Raw genomic sequence first — 19,267 nt, forward strand, 5'->3', positions numbered from 1 at the left:
GTTGGTCTATACTTTCATATTATCAACATTTATAAACTACATTAGATTAAGATTAGATTATAAACAGTAGATTTAGTATTAAGTAGAAATCTGATAATTTTTAAATTCGGCCGAATATTGAAAACAACAAATGGCAGCAAGGTTTGTATTATATAAATAAGTTAGATATTTACATTCTATATCATACTACTTGAATTATTAAAACCAACATTTATTACTACTTTACTTCTCACTCACTCATAAAAAATTGCAATCTGGTATTCTGTTCAGTTACAAAAGAACAATAGAAGATGTAGCAACTGTGATTGGACACGCAAAGTTGGATGTAAATGAATTAAGGCCTGTTTCCCAATTGATTTATTTTGGGAAAAAGTTTGAGAAATACAAATTATTGGAACTTGATGCCGACGTGCTTGATTCTTTAAAAGAGGGTGAAAGGTAATAACATTTTCTTCAACAAAACGTTCATTGCCAAATGCATCTTTATTGCAAAGATTTAATTGTTCATTTAAAGCCCAATTAAGAGTGCCTGCTGTCACAAAAAAAAAAAATTATTACAAAAGATTCTTTAGGTAAAACGTGTCTTTTTCTTAATCACAAATACTTAAAGTCGTCTACTAACTTGTTTTATAGGGTTAAGTTCAAAGGCGAAGCAAATGACAAGGCTGTGCTTTGTACAAATAACCAAACCTATGAAGTAAAAGAAGCGGAAACTTCCAATTCCTTATTGCTTATTCCGAGTATGAAATTTGTGGATGAAATTCCTGCAGTTAAATCCGAAAGGCAGTTAGAAGTTAAGGAGGTTTGTTAAACTATTTTCTCTAATAGAAACCTAAATATTCCAGTTTAGTTTAGTTCTGCGCTTAGTAGATTAAATCTGAAGTGTAATTAAGAAATTAATTCTTATTACCGATAAAAATATTGTATACTTCGTACATTATAAGACAACTGAAACTAGTGAAACCTTTATCGTGATGAAGGGGAGCAGATCAAACGGGATCATGAACCCAAATGTTTTCATGAACTGGAACAATAATTCCCAGTGATTATCCAACTGGAAGAGCCGATTTACTAAAACGATTTTTCACTTTTTATTTTCTGAAAAGCGGCTCCAGCTACTTTTTTAAGTCATGTGCTCAATGCCCTCATGTAGAGCTAATACTGTTATTCGAAAGATTTTTTTTTTTCAGAAAAATGGTTCATAAAGCAGTTCTGAGGAAGTAGGAGATTAATTTTCCCTCTAAAGTGTCAAGAGCGCCCACTTCATATTAAATGTAATTAATATGCTGTATCTCCTGTCTCACTGGTGTATTCTCGGCGAAAATTCGGGCAATTATAGTACTCATTTACTGTTACAATTGCGCAAAATTGCAGCTTTCTAGCAATGAAAATCTTTGATGATAAATTTTGGGAGCTTTACATTTCCTTCATATTTCGAATTCCTGGATCTCCTGTCAAATTGGTGTAAACCAGGGGTGGCCAACTCGCGGCCTACGTTTTTTCGAAAATGAAATTTTACAAACATAAATCACGCTCCTATAACCTGCAACATCAATCACGTTGTGCAAATACGCGCATTGAGACTGTAAGAGATAAATGTAACAGATGAGAAACAAATATCTCACTAATTAATTAAATTAAATATTTTTCCATAATCTCATATTTGTCATGCATTATCCATGTTTAGGTGTATGAATAATAATAATAATTCGGTTTTGAATTTTCATTGCAAAAAGTTTTTGTCGTAGGTCAAATCTAATAGTTATGATTATAATTTTATAAGCGGTCCGCAAGCTTGTAATGAATTGCCTAAGTGGCCCACAAAATCGTTTGGGTTGGCACCCCTATTATTAAACGTTCACGTGTTACTTACGATAAATAAATCAATGTTCATTTTCTCATGATGTTTTACAATTTAAATTTTGATGATTGCTTTCTTAATTCTATCCCCATTCTCACTTAATATGTTAGCGTTCTTGAAATACAAAAATTTATTGTAATTTTTATGTTTAAATAAATTTCCTTGTGTTTCCTTATGTATATTTCTTGTTAAAAGATTGTAGATATTTTTCATGATTACTATGAAATAAAAAAGATAAAACCTCGATTGTCACGAATAAGACATTTATTAAATGAGAAACAGTATAAAGGTAGTGAATTGGAAGAAGAACATCAGTCCAATGGCTACTATACCACTGATGATCTCATAGTACGAATTCAAGCTAGCGAGGAAGAAATAAAGCAGGGGCTCCTAGATATTGATGCAGTCTGTATTAATGGTACTAATTTAGATTTTAAAATAAGAAGCTTTTAAATTAGTAATACTGGCAATAATAATAGTATTATTTTGTTAGGAAAATGGAGACTCCTCGAAGATCAGTATCAGTTTAGAGCTTTAAGTTTCATGTTAAATTTATTAGATGAAAACAGTTGGAAAGTGAATGAAGTACCATTAGGAGAAACATTAGAAATACTTAACGAATTATTGCCAAAAGAAATAGCTAGTCATATTGTAGAAATGTATTTAGAACCTACAGGTGAATTTAATGATGAGGGTAAGTAATAAGATCTTAAACTGCTAAATAGACAAGTGAGTTTTTAAATTTTCGGGAAAAAATAGATAGAATTGAAGTTACTTTAGTCTTTGTGTGTGTTTGTATGTGTAAGACACAAAATGTAATGTCGGTGTTGGTTCTATCGTCATGATCATTTCTTTATAGTTTAATGTTATAATGTCTGCAAACTAATTTCCATTTCCACCTTTCTGTTGGCTAAGCTAATTCAATTTATTGAAAAACTTCTTCCTTATAAAGTGTCTTCTACCGTTTGGTAACTGTCTTATGAGATTTTGAAAGATAAGGGGGAGGCTTGCGGATCAGTGGTCTAACATTTTTCAAGGTTGTGGTTTAAAAACAATCACTGGGGAGATTAGATTTATAGAACATGTTTATTTGTTACATTTATTTCTAAAGTATAATTGTACTTACAATTTTAGGTGATACACTGATGCAAATAAAAGAAGAGAAGACATGCAGATATTTAGGAGGCTATCTGCTCAGGCAAGCTGCAAAATTCAGTCTGAAAGATTTTTTGGAAGCGTGGCAGCAAAGTGTACCTGAAGGTAAATGCTCAAACTCATCTTATGAATGATTATTCTGGTTTTTAATCCAGTTCAGAATAATTTCATATTAGTTTTTTATTATTACTTATTCAAAGTTTCTTTGTGCTACGAAAACCACGAAAGCCGTTTCTTTAACATCTTCAACTATAATAACTTGGGCAGCAAACTGAAGCGTATACAATGTGCAACAATTTTTATAACCATATTTCCTCGCATACTTATCAACTGCTCCAGCATTCGCTCCTGATATATTTTAAATAGAGCTTATGTTAAACATTATTATCACATATAAAATTATGATATAAATTGTTACATTTTGTTGGAAAAATTATTTTTCATTAAAACTGTGATTGTTGAGATCGATTTATAAGATTGGGCCTCTAATGACCAAATCGTGTTCCAGTGGATAATTAGTTCATTACTCTTTGTCAGAATGTTGTACTAATCTCCACAATCTTTGTGAAAAGAAAGAGTGTGACTAGAGATAGAGTATTGTGTCGACCCTTGAGGTTTGAAGTGAAACTTATAACTTTAACTTTGTAAGGTCCAAAATGTCTATAGCTTTTGTGATGTAGTCGCCTCCGATCTCAAAACTCCAAAGACCTTAATGAGCGATTGCAACGCAGTCACTAGGATACGAGAGGCCGGTTACTGTTCCCCTTCTTCTCTAGTGTAATCTACATGTTTTGTAAGAAGGCAGAATCACATGTATAATCTGGTTTCCTCAATGTTAGTTGCACAAGTTTTGGCCAAAGTCTCTACATTTTGACGTTTGATGTTGGCTTCCTGAGTTTAGTGTTGCTGATCCCTATCGCTTTATTTATGTGGTGCATGTTTTAACATGAAGGAAATTTGTAAATTAAAATTGTAACTATGGCACCAAGAGAAAGTTGCATTTCATACCAAAATTTGTTATACGTTATTTGCAGGTTTAAGCACAGATTTGAAACAACTTGCAGGATTGGCACTGTACTCTCTTGAGTCTAAACCCCAACTTATATGGTATTTTCCTGAAGAAGATCTACCAACTGATTTAAATGAAAGATTTTCGATTTTATTTAAACAACGAGAAAAATGGACTTTTAGTGAAATCGAACCTTATGTTAGGTAAGATGAATAAAGTATAAAATGAAAAGTATAATAATTATTTAAAAATATTAAAATGTGCTTTCAAATGTATTAGTAGTATTTATTTATTTTTTATTTTTTTTTTTCAGAAAATTAGCTTCAGAAAAACAATCGTCTAACGCAATATTAACCAAATTTTCCAGAGTTTCTCACATCAATAATATTAAATACTATAGTAGCCGTCATGGAAAATAGTCATTTTCTAGATAGGTAAATAACTTTAATCTATCTAATCAATAGATCAACCATTTAGTAGTAAATTATCTATGTCTTTTACTATTATTTGCTGTAAATTGAAAACGCATTGTCAGCACCAACAGCATTGTCAATTCACCAACTTCACGCTCTAACTTCAGTGAAAACTTAAACAAAAAACTAAAGAACATTGGGGATACTTCACTTTAAAAAAATAAGTCTACAAAACCTTTTGTTTAGTTTGTACTGACATTAATAGACCAAACAAGTATCTGCCTATTAGTGCTGCCATCTTAAGAGCAATCCCTGCGCTAGGAAGAATCTGTTTTGGTATATAAATATTTCAATAAATTAGGATTTCTTTAGATATCTTGTTAAAATTCGGACGGTAGTAGTGATTATTTGAATTATTTAATTTTGAATTTGTTTCCTTATATATTTTCCAGTTTTGTTAAAAAATTAGATAGTAATATCAAATTTAATTAAGTGTAATAATCTTGCTATTTTATTAGAAGGTTTTAATACTTCTCATTGAAAATAAAACCAAGAAATTGTTCAGTTACAATCCCACTATTCTTTCACATTACCGAACTAGTGTGTTCGAAGTGAAGGGCAAAAATATGTCACCATCAGTCCAGATAAAACCTAAGTACTACAATCAAAATTATTATATGTAACTTCATTGAAATGCATGAATTAATTTTAGAAAATGTGGTTGAGTCCGATATGTTGGATAATGTAGTTGATATCTTCCTTCGTAACACATTTCATATTTTTGGTTTCTAAGTAGATGCGAATTTCCTTTTATTATCAGAATCGACAATAAAATTAGAATCAGAATATTATCAGAATCAGTTTGGTGTGGAAAATTTGACTTCCACTATATCTTTGTCTACACTCAGTGTAATTCATTTCAAGTTTTGGCTTTCTCTTTAAAACAAAATTTACCACCTCTATGAAAAGTGATTGGTTAGAGGATAAAACATAATTGCCACAAATAATGAATTCCAGAATTAAATTGAATAAGCATAATGTGATTGAGAAGCATATTTATAAAAAGGTTTTACAAAGCATGAGAAAATTACAAAATAATGTTTTATTGCATTTAATTTTCAAGTTTACAGACAAAATAAAATAAATTATAACAAAATTTTTCTTTTATTTAAAAATAAAAAAGAAAAACAAAGATAATAAATAATAGAACTAAGACTTCAATAGTGCTTAGTAAACATTCCATGTATGTAGCTTCAGTATTCAATTTGAAGTTTTCCGTTTATTGCAATACATACTTGTAAGAATATTGTTCTTTTAACTATTTAAGATTTTTTTTTCTTTTTTTAGAAACTGATAAACGTATAACGTACATTCAGAAACTCATTGTTTCATTTTGAAAATTGGCACAGGATCAGTTGAAAATTTGGCCGGTAGGTGATTATTTGAATTATTTAATTTTGAATTTGTTTAATTATATTTTTTTCCAGTTTTGTCAAAAAGTAGATAGTAATATCTAATTTAATTAAGTGTAATAACCGTTATGCTCTTTTATTATAAGAAGCAGATCATTTGCAATATTATAACATATTGATTACTGCTTGCAAGTGTGTCTTTTTATAATTAATCATAAGAGTCCCCATCAGCTATTAAATAAATCACTGACGTACATACATACTTTTAAAATAGTATGCGAGATTTCTTTTCAAACAACAGAAAAGAAATTTAAGCGCAATAGAGGATTGGCACTGTTACATTTTTTAAGTAACATCTGAAAGCAGATGCTCACAGTTAAAAAAAATTAAATACAATAAGTTTTTAAATGTCACTTTTGGACATCTATTCAATAAAACAATTTTTTAAAAGTTTTTTTGCAATAGCTGCCCGAAAAAGAAAAATGAAACAATTTATTGGTAAAACGTCAATCGATCGTGAAGATAAAATATCGTTCATTAATAACCTCCGCTTCCTCCAGGACTTTGACCTCCAGGACCAACCGCTGGGTACCTCGGTTCACCTTGATATTTGACATCTGCGTTAAAGCCATTCTTCCAATCCGCTGTGTAACTGACTATTTGCAGTCGTCCATCTGGTAATAGTACCTTATATTCACCTCTTACTACATCACCATCGGATATAGCATTGTGCGAATAGTCAGTTCCATAATAATCATCCTGTAAATCCAGAACATTAATTTGTAACATTGGAAGTGACAGTAAAAATAATATGAATATTAAATTTATAATGTTTATAATCCTTATATGTGTAGCATTTATTTATTTCGAACAGGTAAAAACCTAGTAACCTGTATTATTCTTGCATTATCACGTTGAGAAAGTTATTAAAGTATTGTTAAGTAACCTATTATCATACATACCTGCGCTCTGCAGGTTTTAGTTAGAATCCGAAAAGAATTTCATTGCTATTTATTGGGATGTTGACAAATCATTATGCTTATTATTAATTACATTATTAAATTAGTTCACCTAGAGCGAGGGGTAAAAGAATAAACTTTTATGAAGATTATTCATCTAATATTATTTAAACAAATTAGATTTTAATTTCTAGAGTAGAAAACTCTGGTGAAATTGGATCTAATGCGGTTGCTGGACAGATGTGATTATATGTTATCATATATTATAATAGTTAAAGTTGATATTATGAATCTTTTGTAAAGACTGCCGCCCTTTCTTAATCAGTGAGAAGTGGATCTTCTGCTCGCCTAACATAAAATTATACTTCACTTAAAAACAACTGTTTGGACAACAGTTGATTGATGGTGATTTCTGAAGTTCCCTTTGTAATTGTTTTGTTTATTCTTTTTACAATTTAGATTTCCTTAGTGATGTAGAAGGAATCATTATTGAACACTTATATGTATATTGGGACCCTTGGGCGCTATGCTATTCTATAACATAGAGTGTTATTTTTGCAAGGTGTACAATTTATGAGTGTCTAAATCTACTAAGTTGGCGCAAGTCACGTTACAGATGCCTATTGATGATCTGATAAGTGTTACTACTAAGGAAAATTAATTGGAGTGGATTCGGTACAATATTGTGAGTGTGGACTTACAAATGGGAGACTCCTAATTCTAATTATATTATTTTTTTGTCAAAATTTTAATTTTATGAGTTAATATTAACTTGTACATATTAATTGTTAAAATGTGCATCCGTAACCGTCTATGAATACCTAATTGAACTTAAACCTTCCCGATATAGACATTTGTTTACTTTCTTTGGCAAAGAAATCTATTAGGGAAGCCAAATTCAGATGATTAATCAGTCCATATTATTTAGAATCGTAAGTTTTAACACTTTCAATATCAATTAAAAAGTAAAAATTAATAAAAGGTCCCTACTAATCCTATCAAAAATCTTAATTAATAATTCTATTACTTGAAGTTTCTCATTCACTAAATACATATTCTAAATTCTTACTAATTCACAGCAAAAACTTATTTAAAAATATATTATGTTATAATTTTGAAGTAATTGTATAATTTTATATAAAAAGATATAATTATTGTAGAATCAAGTTAAATACATCCGACATACAAATGGAGGGCTTCTAGTTCGAAGGCCTTCACCTAACTACAATGATTTTATTTTAATCAGGACAATCGACTTACGTGAAACCTCATAATCGTTTAAAACGAATAGGCTGTAAAAAAAAAACAGGTCACAATGTCGAAAAGACCGCCTGAAAAATGGTCTAAGCGGACTCTATGAAACAATATAAAATTCTGCGATACTTTTTACTCGTTCTTGTATCTCGGACTTAAACGACCATACGGAGCAGCCACAGAACTTACCTCAACCGAATAAAAATCTCCAATCCCAATCCTAAGAAAAATATTAAATGATCCAGTTTATGTCTCCAAATTCTCCATTAACATAAAGCTAAATATTCCCTTGATTCTCAGACTTAGTCCAATCTGTTATTCTAAATTAGCTTCAAATTACAATTCTTTAAATTCTCTTTTTCTTTAAAATCCTTCTTGACCATCTTTCCTCTATTCTCGGCGCCGATGTCCTCTAGTAAATTAACTGTAAAACCATGCTAGGTTGGCCGTCATGCACCTTTTATTAAAAATATATTGAAGTGAGATAGTGGGATAAAGTTTATTTAAGTTAATCATTTTCGCTTTTTAAAATTTCACTCCTAAAATAATTATTTGAAGTGCTAAGTGTGTAAAGTACTGACTGACCTTCACTGCATAGTTAAAGTCAAAGGGCATGCCAGGTTCGTGGTGATGATCGTGTCCATGATCATGAGTTCCAGGACCAGTTGGAGGTCTCTATAACATAACAAATTATCTAATTTAGGTTTTGTACAAATAATTTAATGGTTACTCATAAAGCACTATCTTAATGATTTCTCCAAACCAGAACATATATTGCAAATATCTGTCAGGTATTTTCAAAATGATAACCTTTTTATGGTCCCAAAGACTTTTTATTACTTTATTTATTTATGGCTTTTTATGTTAACCATCTTCAAATGAATTTCAGTTATTATTCTGAAACTCTAAAATTTTCTTGTAAAAGAAAATTACACAGCTACAAAGATAGCTTAAACAGTTTATATAAAATTTTAGAAAACTCTTCTTATGTGCGAGAGATTGCAGACATGAAAAATGGTTAAGTACTTATTTTAATCAAACAAGTATTCAAAACAATTTTATATTTTACACAAAATTATTATTTTATACAGTTACTCTTAATTCGGCCAACCATTTAGAGAATTTTTCTGCATCTTAGCCATCTTTATCTTAAAAAAAAAAGCAAATGCAAAAGGCAATTTGCAAATGTGCCCGTTACTATCCTAGACAAGTTTATTTAGCTCTCGATTTTCAAAATCTGATTTTGAAATAAGGTAAATTAAATTACCTTAAAGGAAATTTAAATTAAAAATTGCCAGTCAGCAAAATTTAAATAACTTTTGAGAACAAAATAGATTTGAATACTTGTTACAAACCAAACCTAGTTACAAACCGAAGTCTTTCACGAAAAGGAAGGCGCACTTTTTTAATTACTACTTTGAGAAGTGGAAAGATTGTTTTATATTTGAATATTACAAATTATTTTTCTCAGTGCTTTCGGTCTCTGAAAAAAGTTAGAAATGGCATCGACCGTTTTTTGACTATCATTAATTTGTACTTGTTTCGTTCAAGATGTCTTTGGATAACGCATTGCAAGTTAAGAGATTACGGTCATACCCGATTTCTAGGTGTCGATGAAACCCTTTTGTCAACAGGTTTGACGAAGAAAAGTACGTATTCCGAAACATTAAAAGTTCTGTCTTGAAAGCAGAAGTTTTTTAACAATCAAGAACCATATTGCCGTAGAGTGTGTCAAGGTTTTTTTCTTCGATCTACGTACATTTGAGAACCCAAACAGTTCAGCGATAATTGTAATAATAAAGAAAGACAATTATATCTCTTAACACATAACAAATTATTTGTAATTAAATAATTTACTTTATATTAAGGCCAAACTTACAGGATATGGTTCATTTTGAGGACCGGTAGGCGGTCCATAGGTTGGCCTAGGTGATGGAGGTCTAGGTCCTGGTGGCCTTGGTCCTGGAGCTGGCCCAGATGGAGGTCCATAAGTTGGTTGTGGAGGACGGGGAACTCCTGTAGGCGGTCCGTAAGTTGGTGTAGGGGGTCGAGGAACTGGGGGTCCATAAGTTGGTGTAGGGGGTCGTGGAGCAGGTGGACCATAAGTTGGTGCAGGTGGACGAGGAGCAGGTGGTCGAGGAGCAGGTGGTCCATATGTTGGTGCAGGAGGTCGAGGAGCAGGTGGTCCATATGTTGGGGCAGGGGGTCGAGGAACAGGTGGTCCATAAGTTGGTGCAGGTGGCCTTGGCGCAGGGGGTCTAGGAGCTGGAGGTCCATAAGTTGGTGGAGGTCTCGGAACTGATGGCGTCTGTGGATAGGAAGGAGGTTGTGGACCTGGTCCAGTTGTTGGTGGTCCGTATGTTGGAGTTGGTGGCCTTGCAGTTGGTGGAGGCCTAGGACCTGGTGAGGGGAATGGTACAGATGGTTTTGGGTAATTATATCCAGGTGCTGGTAAGTACTGGTTGCTTGGCCTAACTGGAGGTTCGGCACTGACCCAACTTAGAAGGGCTACTAAACAAATCTGAAACAGTCCAAACGTTGATGGGTAGAATAAATAAAAGGTATCTCTGTAAATGTAAAACTTTTTATTTCATTAATAAATTTTTAGATATATCATGGCTACACATCTATTGTAATTTAACTTTTTTTTAGGATTTTATAAAATTTAAGCTTTTACACATTAACCTCAAACCTTTATATATTACTTTTTCAAAACTGAATATTCCATTAATAATGCAGTTCTTCCCTTTCTACCTTGCTTTTTATAGTTCAATGTGATTGAAAGTTAAAGCGTATATAGCTTTTTTATAAACATCAAATACTGAACTTCAAACCATTCAAATAAGATAATACGTGCTATGATGTGAAAATCAATAAACATTATTTAAGCCTTTTATTTTTTATGTTTGAAATTTCAAATAGCAAATATTATAGCGCTAGTTTCGAAAGTGAGAGTTAAATCACTCTCTTTCCACAGACTTCTCTGCCCTAAACTACTGTCAACCTATTTTTCGGCATGAACTTTAAAGCACATGGCAATCATAAAAAGACTCGGTTGACTGCTTCTTCGAGGCAGTTTAATCAAAAAAATGTATGAATGTTCTTTTTAATTGGTAAGCAGTAGTGTCAAATTATTTACGATCTTAACGAAATATACGAGTAAATGGACTATTTTATGATTTTTTACTACTGCAGATGCTTTTACTTCTGAACCTAATTACTGCACGATAATACTGTCTGTGAAACTAATGAAAAATTAGTTTTGTGAATAGTACTTCTTCTTAGATGATTTTGACCAAAAGCTTGTTGGATCCAATAATGGCACCTGAATCGAATATCCAATTTGAACTTCCTGCAACTTTTCGTTTTTTGTGTTGCACACACACTCCTAACAGACAGACTCTCACACATACATACAAAAACCTTTTTTCTCGACTTTGAGAATTTCAAATCCGATGTTTCCAGAGACTACTTGTTATCTAAAATTTGTCTCAATCGCAATACTTTCTCTTATCTAGTGCACTTGAAAGAATGTAAAAATTCCTTCATTAAAGCTTTTGCAATTTAAATTTATTTTCTCGATATCCTCTCATCCAAACGTATCTTTTCTCAGGTTCCACACCTAAAGACATCTGAAGATCACCATCTCACTTGGATTCCTGATTGATTGGTGAGGTAATCTCGACATCAATGTTTATGGAAGGCCGGCACTTTAGGCAAGTTCAAGCCAACGAATATGTGCATACCCTATGACAATGCAAAAGTTGTGCAGTAATCTTTCTTAAAAAGATGAAAAAGACCACAAACCTGATTTTTAAAGTAATATTATATATTTGTTTTGAGTTACAGATCCAATTGAATTAATTCTTGAATTACTCACTTGTTTTAGATAATTGTTAGTTCTTTTTATAGAAGAAATTGCATTACCTAAGTAAGTTATGTAAGCGATTATTTTTTTTGTTAAAAAAAGAGTTTGATTACTGAATAATTTTTGTTATTGCGAAATGTGATTTAGCATAGTACTTCACATTAATATTGCACCAAAGATAATATAACTTTTACAGAGAACTATTTTGAGTGGTCTTGATGCAATCAATTCAAAATTTAAAACTAAATTTACCGGCATTCCCTAACAAAAGTTCTTACATTCATTTGCTAATATTTAGAAATTCTTATTTTATTTTCTGCTCATACAAATGACAGAAAAAATTACTAATTATCAGGAACGGAGACTAAAGGTCGTATATGTCGAATACTCGACACCCGAATTTCACATACTAAAATAATAATAATAAAAAAAAATTAATTTTTAAAGTAACAACTATTTTTTTACGTCATGTTATATATGTATCATATAATTATTATAAATGCCCGATTATAAAAACTTAAATTTAAGATTATATTTGCTTACACATGTTAATTTTGATTACCTGTGCAATTAGACCTGCAAGTTCAGCAAGTTATTGATATATTTTGAACCAGTTAATGTTAAATTATTTAATTTATGAAGCAACATTCATATCTTCCTGAGGGTGAAAATGCGATTACCTTTTAATTTTATTTTAGGCAGTGGATTTTTTTTTTAAATAGATATTACTAACTTTTCCGTATAAAATTCCAAGATAAGTATATATACAGATTTCCATGAAAAGTTCTAGACACGAGACAAGAGAAGAAGAGAAAGGTGTTTTGATTAAACTTAGACAATTATTTGAAACATCATGAAATGCCAAGTGAACAGTATTAGTGTATATATATATTTGTACAATTTGTTTGTGAGAATGTTTATTCCTTGGAAATATAATTTTAGGTTCTTTACTAAAACACTCAACCTAAATGTTAACAAAGTATTTGGTGGAACATAATATTTATAGTGTACATATGTAGCTGTATATATGTATATATATATATATTATATATATATATAACAAGGAATAAGTAATAGATATATAGAATGAAAATGGACAAACTAAAGTTGGAACAATGTATTCCTTACATTGCCTGTTTTATATTGAAATTAGTGTTCATTTATAAAAAAAAAACCTTCTTACTACTAAATCTTTTCATTCAAAAAAGTTACAACCACCCACAGGGTAAAGCTGTTTCGAAAAGAGGAAAAATGTTTTAACTAGCGTATATCCTAGCATTGGTTTTAAAAATTTAATTTTGGTGATGTATGAGAAAGAAACACTGGTTCAGTGCAGCATATTATGTGTGAAACTACCGGCCATTTATAAGTGTTCTTACTGTAGAACGGGTAATTATCCACATGTGCCTCAGCATGTTCTCCTTAATACGGAGAAAATTAAAAGGGGAAATAGTGATGCATGAATTATACCTTTCGGGCCACAAAAAGAATGGATATTTGTAAACTGTTAAAAATTCAAATAACATGGCTCCTACAAACAATGGTAAATCTGCTGAGAACTGGATTTAAGAGCGACATTCTGATGACAATTATTGGATTGTAATCAAAGTGCGCTTCCCATTAGAGCTAGAAGGCATTTAAAAAAAAAAAAAATTGTTTCGTATTTTCTAGTGCTATTAAGGAGTAATTTATAATGAATTTGTTCTTCATGCATTTCAACGGATAGGATAAACTTAAAAATAGTTCTGTTTTATCCAGTTGTATCTAGGTTTCATTCCAACAAGAGAATTTTAACAGTTCCATTTCTCATTTAAGACTAAATTTTAGAACTTGATGATATTGACTTCTTTTGCATCCTTTTTAGTTCCATCCGACTCCTGTATGTTTAAGACTAAAGCTCATTTTTAGTCTTAATTAATGTTTAATAGAAAGACGACTATCAATCACAAGGGCAATTTGTTGAACATTAATTACATCCAAAAAAGTTACTTAACTGAATATGGTTTTTATTTATTTAATTTGAATCTCACGCCATTAAATGTAAAAATTAATTTCCCGAAAATCTTTTTTTGAATGTGATTATCACAAGTATTTACACTTTTTGAAATTCCTTTAGCCTTTATCCTTACTTATTTCTTTACTCTTCCTGGTAATTTATTACAAATTATGGTTTTCATGCCACTCTCTTACTTTTTAAAAGTAATTCTAAGAAAATATTCCATTAGTGTTCCGTATAAAGAATATATTGGTTGAATCAACCAGCCTAGGTTGTTGTACCTTCACACTTTTCAATATGCATTGTAATTTCTCTATAATACTCCAACATTTCTTTCATCATTTACAGCAGAGGTATGAAAAACCAATTTATCCAACTAAGAATGAAGTACAAGATTCTGTCTTCGCGAAATGTTGTTGGTAATTAAAACTGTCCGGTAGGACAGTTGTATAAGGGTTGACCATCAAAAACTGCACGAAAAAGTGTAACGTTGAAAAACACCCAACTTTGACAATTTTTTTCTATTTTTCTATAAAAGATAAAATTCCCAAATTTTCTTTATAATATAGGGCAAATCCTCCTTTATAACTGTAATTTTTTTGCAACCACCCAGATCTAATAGGTTTCGAGAAAAAAGTTGCCGAAAATGAGCAAAAACGGCTTTTTCAAAAAATGTTCTTGTTGTTGTTGTTGTTGTTGTTGTTGTTGTTGTTGTTGTTGTTGTTGTTGTTGTTGTTGTTGTTGTTGTTGTTGTTGTTGTTGTTGTTGTTGTTGTTGTTCTTGTTACCTTTTTTGTAAACAACGTAGCGCCTAAACGCGTGAACCGATTTTCATGAATGAGGTGTCATTCGATTCGGAATTTTATGTAGATGTGCCTTTTGGGGGTCTCGGCCCTGTACATCGAATGGGAGAGGAGTTAGCCCCCTTTATGCAAGGCCCCCTCCAAAATTATTATTACTAATTACTCTGTAAATCTTGGCCCGATTTTGATAAAATTTGGTAGGATGATAGGGTTAGGGCTCCCCTACCTAACAATAAAGCGACGATCTGCTCTTACACTTGTTAAGGGGAAGTATAGCAATCGTTTCAAATTATCGACACGTGAACCGATTTTCATGAATGAAGTGTCATTCGAATCGAAATTTTGTACAGATTTGTACTTTAAAAGTCTCGACGCTATGCCTCATAAGGAGGGGAGTTCGCCCCACCCAAATAAGGCCCTTTCTAAAACTATTATTACCAATATTTCTACAAAGCTTAGTCCGATTTTGATAAAATTTAGCTCAAATAAGTGGTTAAAGCTCCTCTACGTGGCTGTGAAGTGCCATCATGCTCTTACACCTACTAAGAGGAAGTACTGCAATCGTTAAAATTATCAATGAGTGAACCGATTTACATCAATGAATTGTCGTTCGATTCAAAATCTTTGCCTTTTAGGGAGAAGTACTGTAATCGCAGTTTATTTTTCTTGCTCCTCTTAAAAGGAAGTACTGAAATCGCAGTTTAATTTTGCTATTTACGTACAAATACCTTCCTATTTTATTCAAAACGCTTTCTCAAAAAAATGGTTATTGAGGATGGTTTGGGGACCGCAACTATAATCATTCTTTAAAAAGATCTCTCCAGTGGTAGTTACGGTTCCGATTTAACACCTTATCAGGTTATAATGATAGAATAGCTTATTCCAAATTTTAAAAAATCTGTAAAGCAGACGTAACTTTGCAAATAGACAAAAAGGAAAATCTATCCAAAAGGTACAAAAATCTCCTTAACAAAAACTTACAGTTTTAAAAGTTAAGTATAAGGGTTGATTAAACGCCAAAAGGTACACAAATCAGCAGTTCCCAACATTTCATTAATACTTCATTGATATAATTTAAGTAATTTTACTGCATTAACTTTTCCTTCACATTTTTTAGAATTTATTAGATGTCACAGACCCTTATGCTGGCCAGTTCATTCATAATATTTTTTTATTATAATTATGATAAAATGAGTGATGAATTATTCTGAGTAGTCACATATACATGCATGTTAAAGTAGAAAAAAACAAAGTTAGAGTCGGCCACTTTTTAAATTTCAATCACGGAGGATTCAAAACAATATTTCAGTCTTAAATTGGTCTTACCGAAATATTCGTGAGCACAAATAACATACATTTAATAACAAGTAGATTATTCAACAATATTTACTCATTTCTCAATTGTAATTTAATTTAGTCCCCCTAATTTTACTTATGGTAAAATACTGGAATAATTAGCTGTCCTAAAAATATGCATATCTTTACTTTCTTTATTTTATATTACATATATATAACATTGTGGGAAGAACACCTAGATTGAGAATGTAATTGAAGAAAACTATATTATTTGCGATAAAGCCAGATTATTTATTACTTATTATTACAAACGTTTGACTACAACATAAAATAACAATAACTTTAATCGAAGAATGAACTTAAACCAATGATTTTTATTTAAAAATAAAAATAAATGCATAAAATCATTGATGTAAAAAAAGTTTATGAATTTTTTAGCCTCTTATTTTTTTTATATTTTTTATAACGTTTTCTTTTTCACCTGTGATTAATAGTTTGATTATTATAGATAAATAGATATTACAGTCAATCTAAGTTAAATGGTGTGCTACTTGAGTAAATATTTTGTAGACGAAAATGGCCAGCATAAGGGTCTGTGACATCTAATAAATTCTAAAAAATGTGAAGGAAAAGTTAATGCAGTAAAATTACTTAAATTATATCAATGAAGTATTAATGAAATATTGGGAACTGCTGATTTGTGTACCTTTTGGCGTTTACCAGATAAAAGGTGCTTAGGATGAAATCAGCATTTTGTAAATAGGAAACAGAAATTATGTCTATATCCGTCCAGATTTTAGAATAAAGTTATAACTTGGTTGTTATTGTAATATTAAATGGATGTGATATTTATGGCTGACCTATTTTATTATATTCTTACATGAAGTAACTTTATATTTAAATAATTACTGTTTTGAATATCGGCTAGCGTAATTAAGAGAGATTATAGTGAAATTCCTGAGAATGTCTTACCATCCTTGAGTGTATTTCTTTTGTAAATGTCTCCTTGGATAAATTTTTCCACCTATTTTTATCATTCTTCACAGGACAAACAGCTTCATCCTTTTCTACCTTCCTCAAATAGAAATTGTTAGGTATTCTTTTCTCTGTCTTTACTTTGAAATTTTAAACATTGTATGAGTTAGATTTTTAGCCATTTCCACTGGCACTAATACTTTTTTTTAATTCAATGGAAATAAAGAGTTTTATTAAATTGATTATTTTTAATATAATCTCATATAGATTTGTTCTCATTATAAAAAAAAAATCAGATTAGAACCTGAAATGTACATATAAAAACAGTTAGGGAAGGAATCTGTATGGTTCACGCATTGGACACCTTAGCAACCCCGGGATCGAGTCCACGTACTAACGGACCATTTTAGGAGATACTGTATGAATTATTTTTGGTGAATATGAGGTACAAACTTTTCCTCATGAAAAAACATTGTGTACATAAGAATGATTTTTATTTAACAAAACGTAAAGTACAGAAGTCATCAACTGAAAAGAATTTAAAATATTTAATAAGATAGGAGGGAAGGGATTAGCTATGAGGTTAGCATACTGGACTCCCACGCGGAGGTCCCGGGTTCGAATCCAGCAGCTGACCCTTAGATTTTCTCTTCCTAGGAGCTTCTTACAGCTCACTGTCCGGTGATGGACAGTGTTGTCTGTAACGAGAGAACACTGTCCGGAGGCCGGCAGTGCACTGAAAAAAGCTCCGGGCGCCAATAACCTAAGATGTTGACGCGCCTTAAATCATAAAAAAAAAAAAAAAAAAAAAAAAAAAAAAAAAAAAAAAAAAAAAAATTTAATAAGATAGGGTGAAGGATATAACAAGTCAGATGCGTGGATTGAGACAAACGACTTTTATTAACACGTAAATGCCATATCGTCCATCAACTCTACCTACAGCTGTTGAAACATACAAAACAATCAATTGCTAGTAATTCATTATACTACAGTAAATAAAATGGTCAAAAAATAACGCTAAGGAATTTAGTAAAAAGGTAATTCCGTATGATTAAAAGAAAAGTTTTTAGGAAGGTCGTCTAAACATGAAGACAATTATTTAGCTCAAGGCGTCTGACAAACAGCATACAGTTTTTGGAATGTTTATTTTTTACAACTTGTAAAGAAGCGCTTTATGCAGAACTCGATTTTTTCAAATACTTTTATAATTACACTTGAGATATTTGATAAAATGTAAGCAGCTCGCCAGAAATTTAGATGAAATCATTATGTAACAATTCCACCAGAACTCTTCTAAAATGGACTCTTCTATTACTGTTTTATTTATTTTATCAATAATTTTTTCTATTTCATAACTATTTTAACCATTATTATATTTTCAGTTGACAATGAAATAAAGCGAGGATTCTCCACTCCTGCGGGTCCTACCTATTCTCTTTAAGGACAGCACTCCAACAAAAATTTAAATTTATACTTCGTCCAGGTTTTTTCTACAATTACCTCCTAAAAGACAGTTTTTTAGTAAAAGTAGTTAGCATTTCAAATGGAATAAAATACTGATGAGAACATTTTCGAAATTCTGCTATATGGATGTATATGTTATTACATTACTTTCGAAATTTTGTCACGATTCCAATATTTCCGGTTATGAAGAGTACGAGGAAGTTGAAAAATTAATCATTAATAAACATTTTGGCAGTAGTACTAATCAGCACTTTACAATAAAAAGTATTCTAAAATGAACAAAAAAATGCGTAAACAACATTTTTATTTTCAAACTTCATTGAAAAAGTGGCTACTTTATAATCTTATTGCTGAGAGACTTTTACCCCACAAAGAATGGCCTTAAGTCCTTGAGGAATAAACTAAGAGAAGGTTACTTACACCTATCAAAAGTACTCCCAATGAATCCATTCTTTGAATGAACTTTTTCTCGATACGAAATATTTAAAAGAATTAGGACTTCTATTAATAATTTATCCATTTCTCAGTGAAAAAGTACTTAATTTCCGAAACTACTAATCAATAAGACTTACGTTAGAAATGACCTTACATTCTTACAATGTGGGTAAGAGTCTGTTTATTTCTGATATTATCTGCAAAATTTTTCCACGTTCCAATTACTTATTATTAAATTGTTTATAATTGATTTGTTGTGTGTTTTTTAGAAATGTGTATAGAATGACCGATAAATATGTCATTTTACAAAAAATAAAAATAAAATAAATAAATAAAATAAATTATTTTGCGTTCTGTGTCTAGAAGTT

General features: G+C 31.0%; 2 protein-coding genes across 5 annotated transcripts in view; one reads left to right on the plus strand and one right to left on the minus strand.

The window, feature by feature from the left end:
• Nucleotides 1–19,238, plus strand: LOC141455428 (sister chromatid cohesion protein DCC1). 4 transcript variants are annotated; one of them, XR_012459263.1, is made up of 11 exons: nucleotides 1–141; nucleotides 271–438; nucleotides 634–802; nucleotides 2,057–2,279; nucleotides 2,355–2,555; nucleotides 2,996–3,121; nucleotides 4,051–4,228; nucleotides 4,339–4,459; nucleotides 5,786–5,868; nucleotides 11,677–11,779; nucleotides 18,383–19,238. XR_012459263.1 is itself a non-coding variant. In XM_074130508.1 (9 exons), the coding sequence occupies exons 1-8, from the start codon at nucleotides 131–133 to the stop codon at nucleotides 4,442–4,444; spliced, it is 1,182 nt and encodes a 393-aa protein (XP_073986609.1). In that variant the 5' UTR covers nucleotides 1–130; the 3' UTR covers nucleotides 4,445–4,459; nucleotides 5,786–6,007. The 4 variants fall into 4 exon arrangements, 1 of the variants encoding a protein (XP_073986609.1); XR_012459262.1 differs by lacking the exon at nucleotides 18,383–19,238 and having other exon boundaries at nucleotides 11,677–12,453; XR_012459264.1 differs by lacking the exon at nucleotides 18,383–19,238 and having other exon boundaries at nucleotides 4,393–4,459; nucleotides 11,677–12,453.
• The window catches only part of LOC141455430 (uncharacterized), a 27,591-nt gene continuing 13,849 nt past the window's right edge, over nucleotides 5,526–19,267 (minus strand). The window contains exons 2-4 of the mRNA XM_074130510.1: nucleotides 9,943–10,584; nucleotides 8,649–8,738; nucleotides 5,526–6,609 (exon numbers count right to left, since the gene is read on the minus strand). Of these exons, the coding sequence (XP_073986611.1) occupies nucleotides 6,388–6,609; nucleotides 8,649–8,738; nucleotides 9,943–10,584 (954 nt within the window). The 3' untranslated portion in view covers nucleotides 5,526–6,387. The remainder of the gene's footprint in view (nucleotides 6,610–8,648; nucleotides 8,739–9,942; nucleotides 10,585–19,267) is intronic.

Source organism: Rhodnius prolixus, unplaced genomic scaffold (assembly GCF_049639745.1).
Source record: "Rhodnius prolixus isolate KJV_2025 unplaced genomic scaffold, Rpr scaffold_4, whole genome shotgun sequence".
Lineage (NCBI taxonomy): Eukaryota > Metazoa > Arthropoda > Insecta > Hemiptera > Reduviidae > Rhodnius > Rhodnius prolixus.